At 33.7% G+C, this 26736-nt stretch overlaps 2 protein-coding genes across 2 annotated transcripts; both read right to left on the bottom strand.

Annotated features, from left to right (window-relative positions):
* Nucleotides 1-5190: 5190 nt before the first annotated feature.
* Nucleotides 5191-10956, bottom strand: LOC131842446 (uncharacterized). Its single transcript, XM_059190979.1, has 3 exons — nucleotides 10213-10956; nucleotides 7858-8088; nucleotides 5191-5379 (listed from the first exon to the last, which is right to left on the bottom strand). The coding sequence occupies exons 1-3, from the start codon at nucleotides 10954-10956 to the stop codon at nucleotides 5191-5193; spliced, it is 1164 nt and encodes a 387-aa protein (XP_059046962.1).
* A 4658-nt stretch (nucleotides 10957-15614) lies between these two features.
* On the bottom strand, nucleotides 15615-26736 carry LOC131842187 (uncharacterized). The gene is made up of 3 exons (XM_059190724.1): nucleotides 25975-26736; nucleotides 17798-18028; nucleotides 15615-15797 (listed from the first exon to the last, which is right to left on the bottom strand). Exons 1-3 carry the CDS (start codon nucleotides 26734-26736, stop codon nucleotides 15615-15617), a joined length of 1176 nt encoding a protein of 391 aa, XP_059046707.1.

The raw sequence follows: 26736 nt of genomic DNA, 5'->3' as shown, positions 1-26736 counted from the left end.
AATTAATAACGCTATAAAAAATAGGGGTTGATGATAGAAGGGTGAAAATTTTGGATTGTATGTATTTTTGTATGTTCTATCATAAAAAAATAGAAACTAAATATTTTGTCTAAAAAATAAATAAAAAAAATTAGGGGTGGACTACCCCTAACATTCAGGGGGATGAAAAAGAGATGTTAGCCGATTCTCAGACCTACTCAATACGCTCACAAAATATCATGAGAATCGGTCAAGCCGTTTCGGAGGAGTATGGGAACGAAAACTGTGACACGAGAATTTTATATATAAGATAACCATACAAATATATAAATGATTATTTACCTTTTACTCTTATCTAATATATATTGTTTGTTTGTAGGGTGTATCTATAAGATTCTGTTTGTTACTTACCTGTATACCTACTTATCTGGTAATTAAATTGATCCCACCGCTTGTGCTTAGATAGCGACCCCTAAGCAGTTATCACTTCCCTCACACCGCAGGCCACTATCCCCACGCTATGCATATATAGCGCAAGCGACACGGACAGCTGTAAACTTCAATCATGGTTTCATTCCTGAGTATATCACCACTCCACGCTTACCTGCATCGGCATTAATGATTATTCTTTTACATTTTTAAGTAAACAACGTTTACGGATATTGTAATCTCAAAAATTGAACCCACACCTCTGCTATGTTCTTCAAGATGATGATTTCTAATAAGTAATAGAGGCTGCCTCAAAATCAGTGCTGTATTAGTGCACTTCACTTCGTATTGTCAATGGAAGCTGCCTCAGCTGTAGCTGAGTACATTATGTATGTTTTTTACTTATTTTGTGTGTGTTTGGTAATCTGTTAATGTTGGAAATAAAGATTTTATCTATCCATCCACTGTGCTGTGCTCTAGGAATTAACTACGTTTACTTTCATGGGAGACTTTATGGATAGTGATTGTGCTTGAGTGTCAAGCGTAACCAATACTAGCCGCTATTTCCTTGTTCCGTATTCCGAACCTCCTTAGTCTAAGCAGGTTGTATCACCGGCTTGCTTACTGGAGCAAAGGACGCTCGGTAAGACTGGCCACATAAAAACATGCGGCCACTTAAATTACAAAAAAGGAATAAAAAAACAATTGAAAATAAGGACTGGAATTAAAAGGACGCTCCGTATTTTTATCTATATAAAACAAGATAATTAAGGAATTATTTAACACAATATAATTGTTTTTGATGAAAATATACACTGTAGAGTGCGTGGCCACTAAACAGTACTACACATCGGGACGTTCCTGAGCAAAGGTGAGTAAGTGTGGTGTTACATTGCTTACTTTGGGGTGTTCGGAGTGTGGAAGACGTTCTTCCAGGTCGAAATCGTATTTTTACTTCCTTTTTCATTAATTATTTTCTTTTCAATAAATACAGTCCACTCTCTCTTTTATATATTAATTTATAAGGATTCGTAATCCAACATTCCTATTAGCAATTAATTATTATTTACAACTTGGAAAATGTGCATAGAGATCTTGCAGAGCAAGATTCAGAGCTCTGTTAAAACTATGTTCTGTGCTAATGTTATTAATTCTTTGATAAACCTACCTAACTAACCTATTGCATTTCAATTTTTTTATAAAGTAATGTACTTGTTTACGATTAACATGTTATCGCTATAATTTTGAATTGGTTTGAAAATATTCTTTAATTAAGTAAATTTAACGTTCCTTTTAATAAAATACGGACATTATCAGATTTCTGTTTAATTGTCAGATTTAGTAGAAATTCTTGAGAATATGCGATCCAAGATAACGTTTTTAACCATTCATTACATCTCAATATTTTCGATGGTAATATTGTGATAATATTAAAATTTGATTTGATTAGATTGACGTACGCGCAGAATGATTCTTAAAAAGTATTAGAATAGAATAGAAAATCATTTATTCAAATAAACTTACACTTTTGAATAGTCGTCACATTTTTTTTTATATTCTGATATTGGGCATAGTTTTATGTTTTGTACAGAGTGGTATAGGATATATCGAGGCCAAAACTAGTGTTAATAGATTTGAATACACTAATAAAAGCAATAACGTATGTTAATAACACACTGATTTTACCTAAATGTCGTTTCACACAAGTTTCTTGCTCATTCTGCGTTCCGAATGTGTGGTAGAATCAAAATATGACTATTCAAAAGTGCTTGTAATAAGTATATTTGAATAAAGATTATTTCTATTTCTATTTGAATCTGAGATATAGTTTGTAGGAGTTCCGTAACTCTATATGTAAGAAAGACATATAATATATCGGCGAAAATCAACACACTTTTGTTTATATATTTGTTGTAGCACAGGGGGTGTGATAAAGTGATGCAAATCAGCACGTTCTATAGTAGATTGTGACAGTGTACATTTTATCTAACGACACGTAGGTCACGCAGTTGCACATATACATAGTTTATGTAATTAGTGTAAGCTAGAGTAATTCAAGATGTAACAGTTAATATACAAGTTACACCCTACTGTGTGTGTTTACTCTCACCACCCCTCCTGTCATCACAGGGGAAAATAGTTGCAGCATCAAACATGACAATGTTGTAAGATTGCTGCCATCCCTTCGATGAATTTGATATGTCATTTGTGTTTTCCATCACCGAGAAGATGGTCGGAAATTGAAACAGAAGTTTTAATACCCAGATTTGATCTTACGACCTTATATGTCTATATATTAGTGTGTACACTAACATATAGACATACTAGATGAAAACCCGGCTTCGCTCGGGTGAAATGTGGGTAGATATTTCTGTAGTCATCGGTTCTCATGGAATATTAAAAGTAAGCAAGGCATAGATTTGTAAAGATTCGTTCATTGTGTTTAATAAATATAGTAAATAAAAAGTGCAAAAGTTTTTATACAAATAATTTTTATTTTTTGTAAATTTTAAGTTGGGCTAAAAAGAACTTGTATCCAGAGCCGTAAAACAAATTAATAAAAAAAATTGCCAAATTTGTCTCTCAATCGGTCAATTTCAGGTTTAAAGAAAAAACACATACTCATTTATCATAAAAAAGTGTCAAAAACAATATTTTCGCGAAACGTCAACGACCGAAGAAAATGCTAGTGAAATGAAAAGATGATTACGGCTGTATGGGCTTAGACTTGCCTTTCCATTACGGATAAATAAAACAAAAAAAAAAATGAAAAGATGGCGACTGCGGTTTGTTTGTAAGTGTCATTAGAATTTAACGAAATACTCCATAATCCGAATTTTGCGGATATATGTTGTCGACTCGAAATCAATATTTTTTTATGTTTTGTTATTCACATAAGATTTCGTTTCCGTCTACCGTACCCCTTGATGGAATTATTAATATAGATAAGGTAAGGTATAAACGAAGTTGGAACAAAAAATAAAAATCATTCACATGTCACATTTATTTTCAATAAATTATTAAATTAATTAATTACAAAGCAAAATACTATCATTTGTTAAGTTTCTCTCAATTTGAGCCCGAGTTTTATTATACTTTTTATTATTATATGTGTGCTAAAGGCAAATTAATTATTTATCACAGTAAAATTACGGGATTCTATGCTCCCGAAATATGACGAATTCTATAATAATAAACAAACTGTGATAAGATCCCGTGATCTCTTAACCTTACATGCAGTACAACCCTGATTATAGGGATCAAATAAAAGCAGGGGTATTCCGTAAGTATAATCCAAAATCTGGATAACCGATTTCAAAGACAATATTTAAATTTTAATAATTTTCCATTATATAATGGGTTTCATTTAGATAACACGATAATAATCTATGTTTGTAGTATGAAGACAACATTTATTAAAATATAGAACTTAAAATAGAGTATTGAGAAATGCTGGAATGTTCTACAGCGGAGAGGAATAAAATAGTTAAATAATGTTGTTTTTTTTTTTATTAATAATGGGTTTGCGCTTGGTCTTACCTCATCTGATGGTAAATGATGGTAAGACCTAGGATGTAGCGCGCTTACCCAGAAGATATCTATTCACCATAGACTTGAAGAATCCGGGGTTGTATTTCTCCGGGAACACAAAAGCTGGAAGTGTGTTCCACTCTTTTGCAGGAAGGACGATGCGAACCACTCAGTGCGAATGTGCGGAACGTGTAAACCTGATCGAGGATTTGAGGGATGATTGATAGACATTTATTATATTTATGAAATGAAAATGCAACGTTGTGTTAATGTCTCTGTTAATTTTGAATTTTATTCTTTTTTAGCTTTCTTTTTTATTATGTTTTGCGGACATGGCAACGCACATGTTTGTAGGCTGCCAGTTACATTTACTTCTTATATAGAAATTATACATTTCTTCTTTTGTTTTTTGGGTTGTTTTGATTATTGTCAGATTTTTGTAGCACCTGTAGTACAGAGACCTACATAGATCTATTGTGCTCGCCCTTTTCAAAGTTCGCTACCTAGACCCGTCAGGGACAAGAATTGAAGGATATTCTTAGGAGCGATGGTTTTTATCTCGTCCGGAAAGAGTGTAAACTTTCCAAAGGAGATATTTCGTTTATGCATGAGTGGGCTACAACCACATAGGATGTGTAGTGGCGTTTCCTCTTCAGTTTGGCAGAATATGCAGATTTTTGTCGTGCATAGGCCTAGTTTTGCCATATGCCATATAATTAGATGTTTCCTTAACGGCGTTTAAAGACAGACAAAAGTATATGACACATTGGGTACAGTGTCCTGTCTCGATGTGTCGCGTCCGATACCATGTTTTTTTTTTAATTTTATTTTATTCATTCATCAGTTAATGAATTTCATCAGCAATGCTCTTGTCAGTGGAGCTCTTGCCACTTTCCACGATCTTCCACCGTACTCTTTATACCTTTATACGTCACGACTCCATTCTGTATTTCACTTGCTTGATGTAGCTGTACCTTGGTCTTCACCTACCCCTCTTTTCTTCTATTTTTCTCTCAATCATATTTTTTTGTTTAGTGTTTTATATTAGTGTGAAAAAAGTACTATGACAAAATTTGATATTGTAATTGTATTTTTAATTCCCATTAATCGCAATGAATGTAAACAGATCTCTTTAAAACTCAACTCTAAAGCATTGAATTATATCTCAATATTCCTTAAACACCCAATGAGAATGCAGCATAAAATGTATGGCGAAAGAAATAGGTTACACAATACATAGTAAACATCATATTAGATGAGGCCCCATCTTAAATAATCATTGATGATTCCGTTAATCCTCTCTTTAAACCACGGTCCAGTTTTCGTTTGTGTAACAGGTTCGATACCACGGTGGCCGCGCTGCACCGTTGGTGCTTTCTCATCTTGTTCACTCACAATTGGCAGGAATAAAATCGCCATTATGAGTCCGTATGGTAAATACTGAAAGAAAGAAAACAATTTTTTATTTATATGTAGTTAACACTAAATGTAACAAGTGACTACGTCAGCGTGGATATAAAAATCTGAAATTTGAATTTTTAAAATTAGAATTATTTACTCCTTATAATATTAAATATCTGTAGGTGAAAATGCCATCAAATTTGATCCAGTCGTTTCGGAAATTAACAAGAAAAAACATACTAACAGAGAGACAAAAAAATATTATTTTCTGATGGAGTACCGTATATACTTTCATATCCATTTAGTAAAAAGCTGTTAATTTGATATTATAAACAAACACTACAATTTTATTTTCTTTTTTTAATGACAATACTTCCATATAATCTTTCATCTCCCCTATCAACTACCTACAACCCTTTTTTCGCATTTAAACGTAGCCTATGGCCTTTCTCTGGGTCTAGACTATCTGTGTACTAAATTTCATTTAAATCGGTTCAGTGGTTTTGACGTGAAAGCAAGACAGACAAACAGACAGATAGACTGAGTTACTTTCACATTCATAATATTAGTAAGGATAAATACGCCTACGCGTCTCAGACAGGCAAATATTTGGATATGTGTTTTTGTAATGTCGTTAGTTGTAGTAATAGTTTTGTAACATGATTTTATGTATAAATAAAATATAATATATTATATATTATTATATATCTTATTTAAAAAACAGCAATATTCATAATATTAATACAAGATTTAAAGACAAACTTGCTGTCCCCAAGTATCGTTTAGAAAAAGTTAATAGGTCTTTTATGGGAATAGGTATAAAAATTTACAATAAGATACCAAAGGATATGTTGGAATTACCCTTAAATAAATTCAAAACATCTGTTAAATCATATTTACTGAGCAAAGCCTATTACTCACTAAACGATTGCTTGAATGACGAGTGTGCATGGCAATAGTTGTTCATGCACTGAATTTTCATTTAATGTTAGACATAGACACCTATATAAATATACATTGTAAATAAACTGGCTTTAAAAAAAAAAGTAATTCAATTGAGTTTCTTGCCAGTTCTTCTCAATTGGATCTATATACCGAACTGGACGGTAGGGAAAAAAATAAAATTATAATGTAAAAATTTGACGTTCATAAGCGGCTAAAATGTCCTACATGAATAAATGATTTTTGAATTTTGAATTTTTGAATTTTATTATAATAAAATATAATACGTCCGGTGAAGCTGTAAAGGCCAACTGCGGCCAACAGCATTAGAGTAGTCCGAAAAACAAAACGGTCGCGCTCTCTTATGCATACGCCACCGGCGAAGAAACACCGCCGGCGCAACAACCAAGAAAACCCCACTCCGGCCGGCCGACCCATAGGATAAGAAACAAATAGAAAAACAGTCCACATATAGAAAATCGAAGATCTTTTATTTAATGTACCCCACAATATGATTTTATGTGGTCAGTTCGAGAATCATCTGACGTTTTACTACATAAGTGATTCATTTTCTTCAGTTCAGTCTTTCTTACAGGTAGCAATGTGCTTAATGTTTTCATTTAAATCGATCTTAAATTCTGTATGCATATTTATATATAGCGAATACGAATACAATAACTAAGACCGAAAAATTCTGAGTTCGGTTCTAACTGATACCAAATAACTTAATGGATAACGTCGATACTAAACTAAATTAATCTGAATTATGTAGATAGGCTAATCCTCTGCATATTATTCAAATATGCCCAGTGCAAAGTAGATATGTCAAGTATTGTCCAATGTTGCAATCATTACGACGTCATCAGTAGATAAGGTCTAAGAATTTTTATTATTAAATAAATTATTATTAAAAAACATCTATATATATATATATATTCTTGCCAAGTTTGTATATGAAATGCGTAGGTTTTATTGTATATGGCAATAAAAGAACAAGACAAGGTCATTAGGACAGAATAATTCACACAGCGCCATCTAGTCCGTAAGCTACCGTACTTCTGATGGTCGCGGGTTCGATTCCTGCACAAATACTTGTATTAATGACTATGATCCCACACCCAGATCGATACAAACAGTTTCGATCTGGGTGTTTTCTACATAGAATATACATATATTGCACACATAATATACCTACATAGAAAACACACAGACCGATACAAACAATCATACTCATTAATACTCATTTACACATAAATTTATTTCTTAAAATAGCATATGCTGGTTGTCACTCTATTCTCCCAAGTTTGAATATAAAAAAATAATCTGTATTATTGTAAACATGTACAACATTTATTTGAAAAGAATACGAGCTGAGTTTCTTGTCAGTACTTCTCAAATCGAAATCATTCCGAACTGACGGTAGATTTGACAAATCAGAAGAGTCTGTATTAGACCTACATGAATAAAGATATTTTGAATTTTAACTATGAATACAAATGTTTGTATCGTGCGAGGAATCGAACGTGTGCTAAAACTGCTAGACTACTTGACTGTCAAATGAATAACAATATTTACCTGTTTCAAATCATGCTCGAAGTTTGTTTTTGAGTATATATAATCTGGATTGAGTTTCAATGACCGCAATATATTGCTTAATTCCTTGTAATAGTGATCCATCAGTGCTTGGAAGTGTCTGCGTCGAAACTGCTCATCAGATCCCGTGAAGATGAAGTACAGAAGATCGGACAACGGGGAGCCACTCTGGATTGAGTGGAACGATGTGGGCACCACCTCGAGACTACCGTTCTGAAATAGCAAATAAACCAGTGCTACTTATAGTAATTTAATAAATGAACTTCAAATAAGTACCGTAGCTTGAAATTGTTGGGACATGCGTACAAAACAAGCTCGATCGATCAGATGAAGCAGGGATCGAAATTATGACGACGTTTCAAGCCCTAGCGGTGCTCTTACACTAAAGTCATATCCGTCAGGCGGGAGTTGGCCTTCAGCCATTCCATAAGTCCTTCCGCGGGTTTGAAGTGCCATCTGCACTCGCTATCGTCCGGTGAAACTGTAAAGGCCAGCTGCGGCCGAAAAAAGACACAAACTGGAGGCAGAAACGGGCGAAACAAAGAAACCACATGTATCCCATGTGGAATATGGGAGATAGATGTACAAAATAATTTCTCTCCTTTCTCCAAAGCAAAATTTTAAAATGTTGAAACCACTGTTAAGTCTATGAAGGTGGGACAGGCTATATGAATAAGGAAAAAATACCTAAATGGATAAAAAACATAGAGTGACCCAAGGGGATACATAAGAAGCAAAAGACAAATTAAAAGATGGGAAAAAGTAGGTCTAAAAGAGCAAAGGACCGGATACTACGGGAATACTTGGAGGAGACCTAAGTTACATCACGACATACTGTTAACATTCAGATGAACAAAAACAATTAATTAAATAGTAACTAACAGGAATACAGTTACTGCAAAATATATGTATAATTAGAATAAAAATTAAGCTTAAAGTAAACTTAAGTTAAGTTAATAGTAAAGGCTATTTGAAAAGAATACGAGCTGAGTTTCTTGTCAGTTCTCCTCTACTCGAAATTATTCCGAACTGACGGTAGATTTGACATATCATAAGAGTCTGTAATAGACTACATGAATAAAGATATTTTGAATTTGAATTGGAAATTTAAATTTGCATTAGTTCTCTTGTACCAAGCTCTGCTTCGCTACGGACTAGATGGCGCTGTGTGAATTATTCTGCCCTAATGACCTTGTCTTGGTCTTTTATTACCAAATACACTTAAACCTACACATTTTATAAATGCGAAAGTTTGCTAGAATGTATGAGTAATGTAGACGATTTTTAATAATAAAAATCATTCCGAACTGACGGTAGATTTGAAATATCATAGTCTTTAATTGTAGGTCTATTACAGAATGAATAAAGATATTTTGAATTTGAATTAATATTGTTTATCTTTCTCCTCATTTATTAGTTCTCTCTCTTATATTTCAATTTTTCTCATGACACTTGGCTCGTATTTGTCTACAAACACTTGGTATGGCGATAGATAACCATCTTGTATGGACTACTGAATAATTCTTACGTGAATCATTGATAGCTGATAATATTGCCGCATTTTAATAGCAAGACTCACAATTCTCATGATAATATAGTATCGTCAATATATTTATCAAATTGTTGTTTTACCCGCGACTTTGTACCTTTTTTGTTTGCTTGTAGTCTAATTTAAAATATATTATACCAGTCCACCACCGTCATTACCGTATTGTGGTATAGAATAGAATAGAAAATCACTTATTCAAATAAATTTACATTGAAGCACTTTTGAATAGTCAACACATTTCAACCTACCGCTCATTCGGAAAGCTGTCTCATCACAAGAAGAACGAGACAGAAACTTGCGTGTTGCTCTTTGAAATAATTTTATTGTTACTTTACATTTTAAGTTGAAGTGTGTGAATACAAACTACCAATTAATAATTGAACTAATTCCATTAAATACTCATTATGTATTGCAGCATATCGCGGATATTTCGTTTTTACTTAGCATTAATTTTGATTTTTTGCGTGATGTTAAATAGCTGATCTATACATATAAATAAAATTGGAGTGCCCGTTTGTAATATTGAAATAACCGTCTTTTAGTAGATGCATATGAATATAAATACGGTACATACACCAAAATAACATTTTTTACTATTTTTATCTGTCTGTCTGTCGGTCTGTTTGTTCCGGCTAATCTCTGAAATACAGTCATGTTTGCATAATGCAAACATTTGTATTCATAACTACTAGGATATTAGACTGTGTGCGACTGTACGATTTCTGCAAGGACTAGAACCCGCGCCTATCCAATATAAGATGGTCTGTTAAACTGTTACAATTACATACCTTATGAACTTTATGTAATATATTACTTGGTCTATAGTCTCCGTGGCACAGAACTGGACGTTGATATGACTTCTGAATATCATACAAAGACACTGCACTCACTTTATTCAGATAAACTTTCAATTTATTTTTATTTTGGTCCGATATTACGGCAAGAGTAGCCTCAACACGCTGTTTATAAGCAGTATCTGCAACTCCAGAATATATATCTTCTTGTGCATTCGCTTTCTTTACAAACTCATTAAACTCAACCGGGTTATTGTCTCTGTATGCCATAGACAACGCATGTATCTTAGCTAGAGATTCCACAGATTTGGCAGCGTATTTCCAATCTATACACTTTAGTCTGTTAAATGGAATAAAACCTTTTGGTTGTAAATCTTCAACCACTATTGTTTCTTCCAGTTCTTTTGGGTTGTATCCATACAATTTGGGCATAACTAATTTCTTTTCAGGTGGTATATCGCATGCATTTTGTATGTCTTCATATGTCTTGTGTAATTCCATGTGCATTGAATGCTCTAGGTCGAACATAGCTGTTTGTTTGGCATCTTTCTTGATGGCGACTCTTGCAAACATATGAAGATCTTCTTTTCCAACTTCAGTTATAGTGACTGTATACGGCACATATGAAGTGTAACTGATACCTTCATAGTAAACTAGATTGACAGCAACACTAGGATTCTCATATTTGTTCTCCTTAACGATTTCGTTCAATAGTTTGTGTAGAATTTGTGACGCCATCTCTAGTTCTGTTACTATCACGGAAGTTTGCAATACTAAAAAGAATTCAAGTAATTACATACTATTTATAGATGGCAGATAATATTTTATCGATTTTCTTTAACGCACATTAAATTTAGATAATTTATAAGTACCGTAATAAAATTGCAAGGTGCCAGAAGCGTGGAAAATGAGTTATTTTTTTAATTAAAAATGAATAGATAGAGGAACCGTAATCAGCGATTCATAATTGATAGATGGTATTGAGGTACCAAAGTTATCTTATTATGAAAAATATCTGATAGGATTTCTTTGAAATTTTATAATCGGTAGATATTCAAATTTCATCAGAATTGCTTTAGAAAGGTGCACCTTGAACTTTTAGTTTTAAGGGTCATTTTTTATTCACCCTCAATAGGTCCCAAATGTAGTTTCTTTTTTAAATTTGTATATTCAAATACCATCATGGACGTCATATTAATTTAACTTAAGATTTTTCATGTTTCATTCATTTACATCCTTATTTCCTTACTAAATACTAAACTTGAAACTTAGTGCAATGATGGCTGGCTCATCCGTCATACTCGTGAACGGGTGCTGCTTGTGGGGACTGGTCTGTTCGGGTTGTGAACACTGATTAAATTTTTTGTTCTTTGCGATAGCATATGCTGGTGGTCACTCTATTCTCCCAAATTTGAATTTTAATGACTATGTATTATTATAAACATGTTCCACTATTATTTGAAAAGAAAAAACGAGCTCAGTTTCTTGACAGTTCTTCTCATCTTGATATCATTGCGAACTGACGGTAGATTTGACATATCATAAGAGTCTATAATAGACCTACATTAATAAAGATATTTTGAATTTGAATTCGAATTTTGAATTTGAAAGTTTGTATGTATAGATATTTGTTCTTTCATGTAAAAATTTTTTCATAAGACTACTGATTTTGATAAAACTACAGTAATATAGCTTATATATCACAATAAAATATAGGCTATAATTTAAAAATATATTATATAAATTGAGAGAAATATAATGATAAATGTCAAGTGTGTGATGCAGACGAATAGATATGTGCAGATCAGCTAGTAATTAATAAAACTAATTTCAGTTTTAACATTTATTTATCAATTCTTAAATTATGTGCCGATACCGATTTTTTTACATTGCTTTTTTTTTAAAGATGATTATATACATCATCATCATCATCATCATCATCGCAGCCCGGAAGACGTCCACTGCTGAACATAGGCCTCCCCCAAAGGTCTCCACGACGATCGGTCCTGCGCTGCTCGCATCCAATGCCTTCCAGCAATTATATACATTTATTCTTTTAATTAACTATTTCATTAACTTACAAATTGATTATTTTTTAATTTATCAGTAATAGTTTTTTGGGGTTTTTCAAGAAGGGTATATTAAGGTTTCATAAGAGTCGGCAACGCGTATGTGACACCCTTGTTGTTTCAGGCGTCCATAGGCTACGGTAACCGTTTACCGTTTGTATAGAATATATATATATAAAATATATGTATTTACTAATAAATATAATTATATGTACAATATAATACAGTTTACATATAACTTTATTTATTTGGACATACATATATTTTCAACATCAATTACGACCTTGCGTAACCTTGACTCATGCTATCTATAGGATACAAACTCAATATATATATGATATGTATAATTTAACAATTAGCTAATGATATATATAATTACTAATATATAATTATTTGTTTGTGTCGCTTCATTTGATTTTTTTGTTTTGTATTAATATATCATTAATCAAGTTTTAATTATTTTTAAATTAATTAATATAGGTATTAATCATTGATAATAGTACAGTGTTTCTATGATATAATCAGTTAATAAGATAACATGCCTATTACCGATTTCGGCATTTTCAATTGTTATTGCTAAATAATATTATAGAAATATCTCTATTCATAGCTGACAATATTATCTGATTGTACAATGAGTGTGTAGCGGTTTCTATGTTGTTTTAAAACCACTAGTTATGATGAATAGAATAGAATAGAAAATCATTTATTCAAATAAACTTAATTTAAGCGCTTTTGAATAGTCAACATTTTTTTTAATCTACCGCTTATTCGGAAAGCTGTCTCATCACAAGAAGAATAAGCAAGAAACTTGTGTGTTGCTCTTTTAAACAATCCTTGTAAGTTCACATTTTACAAGTCGAAACGTGTGAATACAAACTACCAACCAGCGCTAATTTATTTAGGCTCAAATATAAAAACACAATTAGATTAAATCAGTCGTAGTTATAAGAGCAGACCAGTCCCTACAAGCAGCACTCGTTCACGAGTATGACGGATGAGCCAGCCATCACTGCGCTAAACCATATTTTAGGGAGCCCAATGACGCGGCCCAACACGCCGCCACATGTCTGGACATTTTAGTGAGCATGACTACTCATTCCACTCGACCACGTCACAGCTACAAAAATTACTATATAGTAGTTACAGTATTCGCACTTTACATGAGGATGCATACGGCAATCAATACAAAAGCCGCTACGCTATCATATATCAAGAAAGCAGTATGAAAAATAAATTATAAAGTTTTCCGCAAATAAACTTATGATGACTGATGACGACTTAGGCCCTGATGCCGGCCACCGAAGGTTCAGGGAGAGAACCCCAAGTGCCTGAGACAAGTAACACGTGTGTAGGTTAAAAGGGCCCTTTTAGAATGCATTAACACTCACCTTCACTACTTGTGGTATCCTCCCAGTCCCAACTGATAAACCCCCCAATGCCTACAATATTCACAATTACCTATCTCTTATTTGTTTTTATAATAATAAACACTCCAACCTTTTCGCTCCAAAGCTCCCGCTACGTCAGTTCCATCCATCAGTCTACTTGTCAATGTCACAAAGATTATTTAGGCTCCGCACTCTGCCGTTTCGTTTCAGATTACTCTGAATGCCTTAGATAAAGAAACATGATTATTGATTTTACCATTTTTAATTAATGGTGTTTGACACGATAGTTAACATTTGATTGTCGCATGCATCGTCCTTGATAATGTGTATTCATTAAAGAGGGAAGGGGATTGTTGAATGCACCATTCGGGTTGACCTCCACGCGGCTCTCCCGGAAATTTTCATCCATAAAAATTGTGTATTTATTTAAAACAACAATTATTCATAGGAGCAACACGCTAGTTTCTTACATTCTTTTTGTAATGAATCTGCGTTCTGAATAAGTGATAGAATAACAATTTTTATAATTGAGACTATGCACATCGATATTTCTATGTACATTTTGTCAGTCTATTATCATCTATAATATACATCCTTTCTACTAACAACATCATATTATTACCCTGCAACTCTAATATATCAACTATAATCTTAATATATATATATATATATATATATATATATATATATATATATATAATAATATATTTGATTGCCATATTAAATAAATCTAACATTTTTTTAGTTTTATTATATTATAATTTTGTCATTCGTCTAAATTACGATGTCATGAGAAATAAAAATCTTTAAACGAAAAACTACTAAATATGTATTTTGCTGGTATTTATATTTCATTTCTATCTTATTAATTAATATATAAAGGTGAAAGTTTGTGAGTATGGATCAATGTTTGTTACTCTTTCACGAAAAAGCTACTGAACGGATTTGGATGAAACTTTACAGTTTATACAGCTTACACATAAGAATAACATATAGACTATACATTTCAAGCAGGTGTAACCGCGGGCTCAGCTAGTATTAAATAAAACAATTATTTTTAGTTATGAAGTTTTAAATTTAGTCAATCATGTCATATCCTTAACAAAAATTTTAAAATATAATGTTTGTTTATATGAAAACTACACACATGCAATAACTACAGAGATTTATCATCACAGAGTACTTTCTGGAATTTACTATTTATATTCATACATTCTACATATAAATAAGTTTAATTACATATATAATTGAACATAATTCATTCATTTATTCTTTCATTACTTAATTTAATACAAATAGCATAATTACAATTAACATTAAGCATGTTTACTGAAATCCCTAGACCTTTTCAGTCAAAATACTTTATTTTTACTCATTTCGTGGACAGATTATCCAATAAATAAATTATTTTACAATTTTTTAAATACAACTGCATTGCATAATCCATTCTCAATTTATTTATTAGTTATAATTTATACTCAGATTAAATTAATTTAAAAACTACTACTACTAATAACATGCTTAAAATAAACGTTAAACTTTAACAAATTAAAAACTGTTAAAGCTGCTTTTACACGATATGTTTTTTCGCGCGTGATATTGCGCGCGAAAGTCAGCGGGCGCCATCTTGAGTTGATCTATTAAAAAAATATTTCTAGTGGTTTAATAGTTTAGCTCGGCGCTTTACTTCCGATGGTCGCCAGTTCGATTCCTAGCACGGCACAAACGTTTGTAACTACGAATACGATTGTTTGCATCGGTTTAGGTGTTTTCTTTGTATATTATGTATGTATTTTTAAAACAAATGCATATAAGTATTCTATCAGTTGGCTAGTACCCAAAACAGAAGTACGACTTAGCTCCGGTTGTCTTTGCGTGTATTGTCCAGGAAAATAAAAAAGTCTTGTCTATGTAACATTATTGTCTATGGTCTTCGCTAAATAATTTCGTATCGGATGCAATCCGCGATGAGTTCAGTGAATCTTTGGGCGAATAACTCATTTGGCTTCACGACGAAGCTGTCGAAATCTGCATCTCCGTCCATGCGGGGAGCACTTTCTGCCTCAACTGTTATTATTGGTAACAGGAACACACCTAGAAGTACGGCAAATGGCAGCATCTGCAATTAAAAAATATATAATTAAAGCTATAGCTTTAAACAAATACATACATAGAAAACACCCAGACCGATGCAAACAATCATACTCATGAATATAAGTTTGCACCGTGCGAGGAATCGAACCCGCAACCATCGGAAGTAGGGCGGTATGCTAAACCCTGCATCTTTTATAAAAGATACAGGGTCATACCCATTTGACGTCCTCGGTGGTCTAGCGGTTTACCTACTGCCGATGGTTGCGCGTTCGATTCCTCGCACGGTGCCAACACTTATATTCTTTGCAGCGGTCTGTTTTCTATGTATAATATGTATGTATTTATGGAAAAAACAAATCTATGTATTTGTATCAGTTATCTAGTACCCATAACACACGCTATAGCTAGCTTAACTTGAGCCTAGATGGCGCTGTGTGAATTGTCCTGAGATTATTATTATTATACATATCCTGGAAGGGTACAGGTTGAGGCCTCACAGGTTATTTATTATGGATGATAATAGAATGGTGCACCCGCCTGCGCTAACGGTTTACGCTGGCGGGGCACCAGTTGATGAGTATGAGGTCAGATCAGTTAACCCATCGTGGTAAATTCATGAGTAATTTAATATGATAATTTCCAGGAGGAACGTAGAGATCAATTTGCAAAGTTACAAATGAGGTTATTCGTCCACATTACTAACAATTCGCGTCCTCCAGTGCCTAGCGTGTTTAAAACATAGAATAACCCATATAAATCTCTCATTATTTTTAAATTTAATAATAAAAACTGTCAATTCACACAGCGAAACTTATACCCCCAAAAAAGTTGAGTTTTAGTCGAGTTGCCGATATTTCGACAGTTATCAACCGCCATGATTTTAACAGCAGCGGGTAGATGGGAAATATTTTTTTTTATTATTATATTCGTCTACCTTCACACGTCGTCATTTGTTGTTTGCTTTTTTTTCTACATTCGTCCATCACCTTTTCAATGATGGAACGGGCAAGGATCCTTAGACTGTACAGCCTAGTCTACTATTAAACTTCTTCATATTTGTATAAGTATATTTATTTTTCTAAAATAAAAGTAGCCTAAAGAACTAAAAATTATTTTGTTCGTTTTAATTTATTCTTTGCATTAGGTACTGATAGGTTCAAACTAATACATTTACATTCTCCATCATTCCTTATTTTATCCCCATTCAACCCCCATGATTGAATTTATCAAAATCCTATTTAAGCGAAAGTCTTCATCATAGTAGCTCCAATCTTTAATTTCAGTTCAATCTGGCGAAAATCTAAGAAGATTTATACAAACTTTCATCCCTTATTTTATCCCCTTAGGTGTGGAATTTATCAAATCCTTTCTTAGGGGATGTCTACGTCATAGTATCTTTATGCAAGCAAAGTCTCAGCCTGATCGGTTTAAAATTGACAAAGTTTCATACAAACTTTCATCCTCTATTTTATCCCCTTGGGGGTAGAATTAATCAAAATCCTTTCTTAGCGGATGCCTACGTCACAACATCTACCTCTACGCCAAATTTCAGCCCGATCCGTCCAGTGGTTTGGGCTGTGCGTTGATAGATCACAATGTCAGTCACCTTTGAGTTATATACATGAACAAAACTTAAATTCCTATTCAAAATTTAAGTCTTGTCCATGTCCTTATATCAATTATTTGCTACGTTTACATTCAGCCGCTTCCCCTGCCACTCGCGCTGCCGGGCGACAACTGAACGAGAGGGCTGAATGTAAAAACACGCTGCCACTCGCGCTGCCATTCCTTTGACTCGAGCACGAAAAACCGACTATCGAGGGAGCGCCGGGCAAGCGCGAGTGGCAGTGCCAATGGCATGGGAAGTGTTTCCACTCGTGTTTACACTCTCGCGCGGCTCACTTCCCTGCCCACTTGGGCTGAGTGTAAATTGAGCATAAAGTTCTATCGATATAGAGGTAATGTATAAATATATAGGTATATATATTTGCTACTATTGAAACTCTAAACAAAATATATACTAACTTCCTTAAAGTCAACGTCGAACTTCTCTCTCGGGTACACGTCTGCTGGGTCTATCTGGAACCTGGCCAGCGCCAGGCATAACTGCTGGTAGTAATGCTCGACGAGCTGTTGGTAGTGGTTCTCTCTGAACTTCTGGTCGGACCCCACGAAAATGAAGTAGATGAGGTCAGAAACTGGGCTGCCGGCGCGCAGAGTCTGGTAGTCCACAGGTATGACTTGGAGGGAGTCGTCCTGCAAATTACCGTAGATATTTTTGTAGCTGTATTTTGGCGTTTACTTATCGTAAAGGGCAGTACCATCGCATCAACATTTCGTCGGTTAAATAGAAAAATGACAGTATTGAAAATGTATTTTTTTTACAAAACAAGCATTTAAAGTTTTTAATTTAAATAAATTATTTTTCTTTTGCGTGTAGAATGTAGAAGGGTGAAAATGTAGGGTTGTGTTTTTAATAGCGAATCGTAAAAAATGATGTCAAAAAAAGGAAAATTATTTTTTCGGTGGGCCAACCTTTTCACTTAGGGGTATAAAAATTAGATAACAGCCTATTTTCAGATCTACTGAGTATATACATTATAAACTAGCTGTTCCTGCGACTTCGTCTGCGTAGAATTTAACTTTGTTTTTCTAAAATAAAAGTAGCCCAAGTTACTCCTTACTACATCAGCTACCTGCCAAACGATCTCCCGTCAAAATCGGTCTAGCCATTTCAAAGATTAACCGGAACAAACAGACAGACAGACAGACAGACAGACCAAAATTGTTTAAAAAAATATTTTGGTCATCATCATCATCATCATCGCAGCCCGGAAGACGTCCACTGCTGGACATAGGCCTCCCCCAAAGATCTCCACGACGATCGGTCCTGCGCTGCTCGCATCCAATGCCTTCCCGCAATCTTGACCAGATCGTCGGTCCACCTTGCTGGAGGCCTTCCCACGCTGCGTCTTCCGGTACGTGGTCGCCACTCGAGGACTTTACTGCCCCAACGGCCATCTGTCCTACGAGCTATGTGCCCTAATATTTTGGTGTATGTACCATATTTATATTCATATGCATGTAGTAAAAAACAGTTATTTTAATATTACAAACAGACACTTCAATGTTATTTATATGTATAGATGAACAGGTTTAATGCGGATCGAAACAAATTACACTTGACAAGATTTGGACTTGACTTTTTTAGCCGTCACCTTGGAGTCATACATTATTGTAAATATCACTAGCTATAACATAAAAAAACTAACAATTTATAAAAACATAAATTGTTACAAAAAGTCTTTGGCTAACGTCGCGACTCATTTTAGCTTACTTTTTGTAACAATTTATGTTTCGACTCAGCTGCAACACTCAACCGAGAGTTGGTAGGTACTTTGCCTAGAAGTAGAGTAGCCAGTTTTTTTTCAGCCTATAAGGGGCAAATGCATAAATAGGCAAAAACATACGGGAATATAGTTTTAAACCCGGGACAAATAAACAAAATTATATAAGTGACAACCTTTATTCTTTTAAATTAGGGGTACGAACTAGAGATGTGCCTACTCGTAATAAACTCGAGTTAACTCGAGTTGAAATTCAGGTAACTTGAGTTTTTTTTTGTGGATGATAATGGAATGGTGCACCCGCCTGCGCTAACGGTATACGCTGGCGAGGCACCAGTGGAGGATGATAAGATGATGATGAGCATGAGGTCAGGTCAGCTAGCCCATCGTGACAAATTCACCAGGAATTTAACACGATGGTTACCAGGGGGAACCGCGTGGAGGTCGACCTGACATGGTACATTGCTAGCAATGGGGTTATCAATCCACATTACTAACAATCCCCTTCCCCCCAGGTAACTTGAGTTTTTTTTTTATGGATGATTATGGAATGGTGCACCCGCCTGCGCTAACGGTTTACGCTGGCGGGGCACCAGTGGAGGGTGATAATATGAGCATGAGGTCAGGTCAGTTAGCCCATCGTGACAAATTCACCAGGAATTTAACACGATGGTTTCCAGGGGGAACCGCGTGGAGGTCAACCTGAATTGGTACATTGCTAGCAATGGGGTCATGAGACCACATTACTAACAATCCCCTTCCCCCCAGGTAACCTGAGTTGACTTGAGTGACCTGGAATAAAAAGGGTTATCTAATGTTTTTGGACGCAGCTAGCCTTGAAATCTTCACCGAACTATAGGGGGAGAGTAGAAATAACACTTTAAAGCCGCAGAAGGACTTATAGAACGCATAATCATTTTAATGATAACATAATCGGACGAATATGCGTAAAAAAATGATAACAACCTCAAATCAATGTTGAAATATTTGTGACGAGTGAAAATTGTATGATATGAAATGATCGGAAAATTTCATGTCATTGTCGGTTCGATGACAGAATCATGCTCTCACTCTTTCACTTGATTCATTCATTTACCAGTTGAATTCTTCCAAGTCGAGTTGGCAAAATTCAACTCGAGTTATGCCAACTCGACTTGGAAGAATTCAACTATCGAGATAACTCAGGTTGACACATCTCTGTAGTACATCTAGTACGAACGTTGCGTGCGTGAATATTTTGGACTACCATAGATCGATCAATTTAATAATAAAAAACGGAGCACAGTTCGAATACGGGACAGAGTCAGTCCCGTCGGGACATTTTAAACTAAAATACGGGACGTCCCGGGAAATACTATAGAAATAGAAATAGAAATAGAAATAGAAATAATCTTTATTCAAATAAACTCATTACAAGCACTTTTGAATAGTCATATTTTGATTCTACCACTCATTCGGAATGCAGATTCATCACAAGAAGAATGAGCAAGAAACTTGTGTGTTGCTCTTATATATAAAACTATATTGCAACTATACTGTATATAAAATTTCATTGGAATTGGATCAGTAGTTATGGCGTGAAAGTGAGACAGATAGACAGACAGACAGAGTTACTTTCGCATTTATAATATTAACTAAGGAAGTAAGGATGTATATATATAGACTAGACTATATATGACATACTGCGCCGACCCCAAATAACGGTGTAAAGGCAAGACAATGTGCGGATAGTGTCACAAACGGTGCTATTTTATCGGTACATTTAACAGCACAATACAATATTCTAGGAGAGGCCTTGATCTCCCTTGATCTCGGACGTAGTAAACCGCTGCCGAGGTCATCTCACAATTGGTACTGAGGAACACCGGTGTAACAGGCCTGGTGGCCTCATCAGGCGCGGATGAATGAATTCAATTGAGTCAATGGCCTAAATTTCACGCTTCACGATTATGTCCTATAAAACTTTCGTGGACTTTTTTAATGACCTTTATAGTGATATTTGGTTGTTAGTAAAGTGCCTTGAGTAAACAATTTCTCAAGTTGCATTGTGAGATATTTCTTTGTATGACAAATATTGCTCTCTCTTTCCTTTTTTTTTTTATTATGATTAATAAAATAATACATAATATATACCCTGGACAATACTGTACTCAATTTGACAGAGTCTGCACTCAATTTGCCAGAAAAAAATTCAAATGTGTTATAAAATATAAAATATAAAATAATTTCTTTGTAAAATAGCTTATTATAAAATTGAAGAATTTATAAATGATAATAATGTTTTTGTAGAAAATATCTAACTTAAAATTCATAGCGCTGACAATGTTATCTGATTGAACAGAGATTAAGTGCGTAGCGTTTTCCATGTTGATTGTCGCATGCCTAATCCTTGTTGTTAATTAAATACAAGCAAATCAATATTTATTTAAAAGAGCAACACACAAGTTTCTTGCTCATTCTTCTTGCGATGAGTCTGCATTCCGAATGAGCGGTAAAATCAAAAAACTTGATTATTCAAAAATGCTTATATTAAGTTTATTTGAATAAAGATTATTTCTATTTCTAAAAATTAACACAGCGCCATCTAGTCCCACGATAAACAGAGCTTGTGTTATGGGGGTACTAGACAACTGACATATAAGCGGCTAAAATGTCCTAAATGAATTACTTTTGATTTGATATCAAATCAAAAATAGTTATAATATAATATTTATATCGAATAAAAAAAAACATACACATATTTATAATAACATATAGGTATAATATTAATAGAAAACACACAGATACAAACAGTCGTACTTATGAATACAAATGTTTGTTCCGTGCGAGGAATCGAACACGCGACCTTGGACGACGTTAGATCGTCAAGCACACAAAAATACGTTTTTAAAGCAATATAGACATAGAATTTGAAAAATACTTTTTTTCCCCATTTACTATATATCTTTCTTATCCAAACCAGTTTATACGTTTTTTTTTCTCAAAATAAGATGGCAACCCTAGATGAGACTGAGGTACCCACGCGAACAATTTGTTACAAAATCTACCTTGTAATAACGTACACATGGTTGCAAATTCAATATTTAATACAGTCTAATCACAAAGTAGAAATGATTAGAACAATACTCATTACCTTTTATAGATATCATTAATTCACGCGTATTTCATATACTATCTTTTACTATATTTCTTTCTTATCCAAACCAGTTTATACGTTTTTTTTTCTCAAAAAAAGATGGCAACCCTAGATGAGACTGAGGTACCCACGCAAACAATATGTTACAAAATCTACCTTGTAATAACGTACACATGGTTGCAAATTGAATATTTAATACAGTCTAATCACAAAGTAGAAATGATTAGAACAATACTCATTACCTTTTATAGATATCACTAATTCACGCGTATTTCATATATTTCATGACAAAAACATATGTTTAACCTTAAGTTATAACTTAAATTAACACTTTATAACTAAAAACCCAGTCAAAGTTCAAGGTTTTCAACTTAAATCGTTTGTAAAGTTCCGGGATAGTACTGACATCTTATATAGTTGGTAACCGGCAGAATTTTAAGTTAATATCCCAAGATTATTGAAATCAAAGTCAAAATTATTTATTCCTATAGATATTTTCAGTCCTTTATAACGTTAATATTTATTACCAGCTGTACCCTCGACGTCGTCCGTGTGGAATTTAACTTTATTTTTCTAAAATAAAAGATTTTTTCTAAAATGAAAGTACCCTAAGTTACTCCTTATTACATCAACTACCCGCCAATTAAAGTCCCGTCAAAATCGGTCCAGTCATTTCAGAGATTAGCCAGAACAAACAGATAGACAGACAAAAATTGTAAAAAATGTTAGTTTGGTGTATGTACCGTGTTTGTATTCATATGCATGTAGTAAAAAACGGTTATTTCAATATTACAAATAGATACTCCAGTTTTATTTATATGTATAGATTTACTAGTAAAATATGTATAAAACATATATAGATAATTTAGATGTAATTCAGAATAAATCATTGGACATCATTCAATGTTTATACAACTATGTAATGTTATATTATCTGTGGGTATACGAAATATTAACGAGTTATTAATATTTCGTATACCCACAGATAATAAAATATTACATAGTTGTATTAACGTCTTCTCATAATATTAAAATACCTTGAACACAATGATAATACTGATGTACAATGTATTTAACATTGTACATGAGTATTATCTAGTAAAACAAACTAAACACATCTAATAATACATCTAATTGACGACCTCGGTGGTCTAGCGGTCTGGCACACCGCTTTACGACCGATGGTCGCGGGTTCGGTTCCTCGCACGGTACAAACATTTGTATTCATGAGTATGATTGTTTGTATCGGTCTGGGTGTTTTCTATGTATAATATGTATGTATTTACAAAAAAAAAAAATCATGTATTTGTATCAGTTATCTAGTACCCATAACACAAGCTTTAGCTAGCTTAACTTGGGACAAGATGGTGTTGTGTGAATTGTCCTGAGATTATTATTATTATTATTATATATTCTAATTTGTTTTAATATTAATTCTAGTGTTAATATTAAAAATAATTTTAATAATTATTAATTTATTCTTGATTTCACTTTTAATTATTTTGTTAAATTTCTTTAAATTCAGTTTGACTTTAACCACCAGGGGTAAGGAATTATATTATAAGTTGAGGGAATGCCTGGAGGTCGACTATTTTATATCTAGGATATTTATACATATAAATAAAATTGGTGTCTGTTTGTAATATGGAAATTTACTACCATACCGTTTCTTTACTACTTGCATATAAATATAAATACGGCACATACACCAAATTTTTTTTTTTCAATGTTTGTCTGTTTAAATGTTTGTTCCGGCTAATCTCTGAAATAACTGGAACGATTTTGACGGGACTTTTTTTGGCAGGTAGCTGATGTAATAAGGAGTAATTTAGGATACTTTTATTTTAGAAAATGAACGGTACATTCAGCTAGTCCAGTAATAAAATCTTGCAAATCATGTCTCCAAGCCATGTATGTGTACAACGTGATAAAATTGCTGGGTCAAAAAGATATTTTGGAAACTAATGGCAAAAACTTAAAGTATTTATATTGAATCTATATACTGAACTGGGCGGTAGGAAAAAAAATATAATACATTTAAAAAATGGGACCTTCATAAGCGGCTGAAATGTCCTACATGAATAAATGATTTTTGAATTTGAATTTGAATATATTTGATGTTCATTTATCTATCTACCAGCTACTCGCCCCGGCTTCGCACGGGTGTACATGTATTATATATATAAACCTTCCTCTTGAATGACTAGATCTATTAAAAAAAAACCGCTTCCAAATCTGTTGCGAAGTCTTAAAGATTTAAGCATACATAGGTACGGACAGACAGCGACAGCGACTTTATTTTATACTATGTAATGATTTTGTTTTTTTTTCTTCTCTTTTATTCTCAGCTTTTTTATAATTGAGAAGAACTGACAAGAAACTCAAGTGAATTACTTTTTTTAAAGCCATTTTGTTAATATTGTTTACTTATTTAGGTTAATGGTCAGTATAATTCAAAATGCTAACTACCACTTGTAAACATGAACATCAATACATTATTCCTGAGATCTCATCTGTTAAGGGTTGCCTGGCTCTAGCGTTGCCAGACGTCCTGAATTTTTCGGGACGTCCCGTATTTTAGGCTTACTTTAAAATGTCCCGGCGGGACTGACTCTGTCCCGTATTCGAATAGTGCTCCGTTTTTTATTATCGATCGATCTACGTTAGACAAAAATACTCACGCACGCAACGTTCGTACCCTTAATTTAATAAAAAGCGATTTGATGATGACATTTTAATTACGATTATAATTGTATTGATTTTTATAAATGTGTTAAAACCAATAAAAACATACAAACTGACTTGCTCCTCAGAAAAATATATAAAAAGATGTAGAATGTTACTATATAATTTTGTTTTTTATTTGTCCCGGGTAAAAAACTAAATTCCCGTATTTTCTTGCCTATTTAAACGTTTGCCCCTTCTAGGCTGAAAAAAAATCTGGCAACTCTAATATTCCCGGACATTACGTTGGTACGTTTTACCTTTCATACAAGGTTTAAGACGACGCATCACAAATATTGAAGGTAGTAATATTATTTTTTCTCAGCAATTACAAATCATTCGGGGCTGATAATTATATATTTCATTTTTGACATCTTTGATATCATATCCATTATTCTTGTTACAGGATTGATCAATATTTTTGTAGAAAATATTTATCTTAAAATTCATAACGCTGACAATGTCATCTGATTGAATAGAGATTAAATGTGTAGCGGTTTCTATGTCGATTGTCGCATGCTAATCATTGTTAATGTAAATGTAATTAAAATAATCTATATTTAGAACAGAAACACACAAGTTTATTGCTCATTCTTAAAACAATATTTATAAAAAAGATCAACACACAAGTTTCTTGTGATGAGTCTACATTCCGAATGAGCGGTAAAATAAAAAAAAATGTGCTTACATTAAGTTTATTTGAATAAAGAATATGTCTATTTCTATTTCAACTTTTGTAGTGAAGAAAAATCGCAAATAATGGTCTCATAAAACATAGATTTACATGGTATGAGAAAACGGGACTGATTAAAGACTAAAATTTTTCAATATACCTACATTATACTAAATACACACTTAAAGAAAGCCATTCAGATGTATATAATAACCAATAGCTTTGTAAAAGATGAGCCATAGGTAACCACGCAAGCAACTTCACTGTTATTTTATTTAATTAAGTAATATAAACACGTAGATAACATTTTAAAAAAACTCACCTGTTTCTTATATAATAAATTACTCGGCCGATAGTCTCCGTGAATTAATACAGACTTTCCGAGAGGTCTGTAATACTTCATGAATGATTCCATGCTCGTATGTTTCTCCATAAACTTCATAACTCGTCCCTTATGTTCATCATTGAGCACCTGTATTGAACTCTCTACCATCCTTTCCCAAACTTTCTTTGTACTATCTTCTTCTCCTCCCATCTGGTATACCAATTCTTTACATATCTTTTCGTGCTCTTCAGGCGATTCCTTCTCGAAAACAAATGACAATGCATGAAACTTAGCTAATGTCTCAATAGCTTTAGAAGCATATTGCCAGTCCACAGATTTGAATCTGTTATACGTCTCGTACCCACGTGCAACAAGATTATTCAGCACGACCGTTTCCTCCCCCCGTTTAGGGCTACCGCCGTAAAATTTCGGGAAGACAAACTTTTCATCGTCGGGTACCGAATATTTGGACTGGTAGCCGTCCCAAACCGTCGCCAGATCGTTGTAAAACGTCTGCTCGGTCGTAAACATTCGATCTACAGTTGATTTATTGCGTATTTTCTCACCAACTATTGCCACTTTCGCGAAAAGGTCCAGATCGTCTTTTCCTGAGGAAGAAATGGTCGCGAAGAATATAGCTGAGGTGTAGTTCGCGCCGCCACTGTTGAAACCCTTGATGTCGATATTGTGGTTTGTGTAATCATTTCTCTCCGCGATTTCAACGAGCACTTGACGAAGTGAGCACTCAGCGTCCGCCAT

Source organism: Achroia grisella, unplaced genomic scaffold (assembly GCF_030625045.1).
Source record: "Achroia grisella isolate CSIRO2021 unplaced genomic scaffold, CSIRO_AGI_Agris_v1 utg1080, whole genome shotgun sequence".
NCBI lineage: Eukaryota > Metazoa > Arthropoda > Insecta > Lepidoptera > Pyralidae > Achroia > Achroia grisella.
This window is presented reverse-complemented; position numbering and strand designations above follow the sequence as displayed.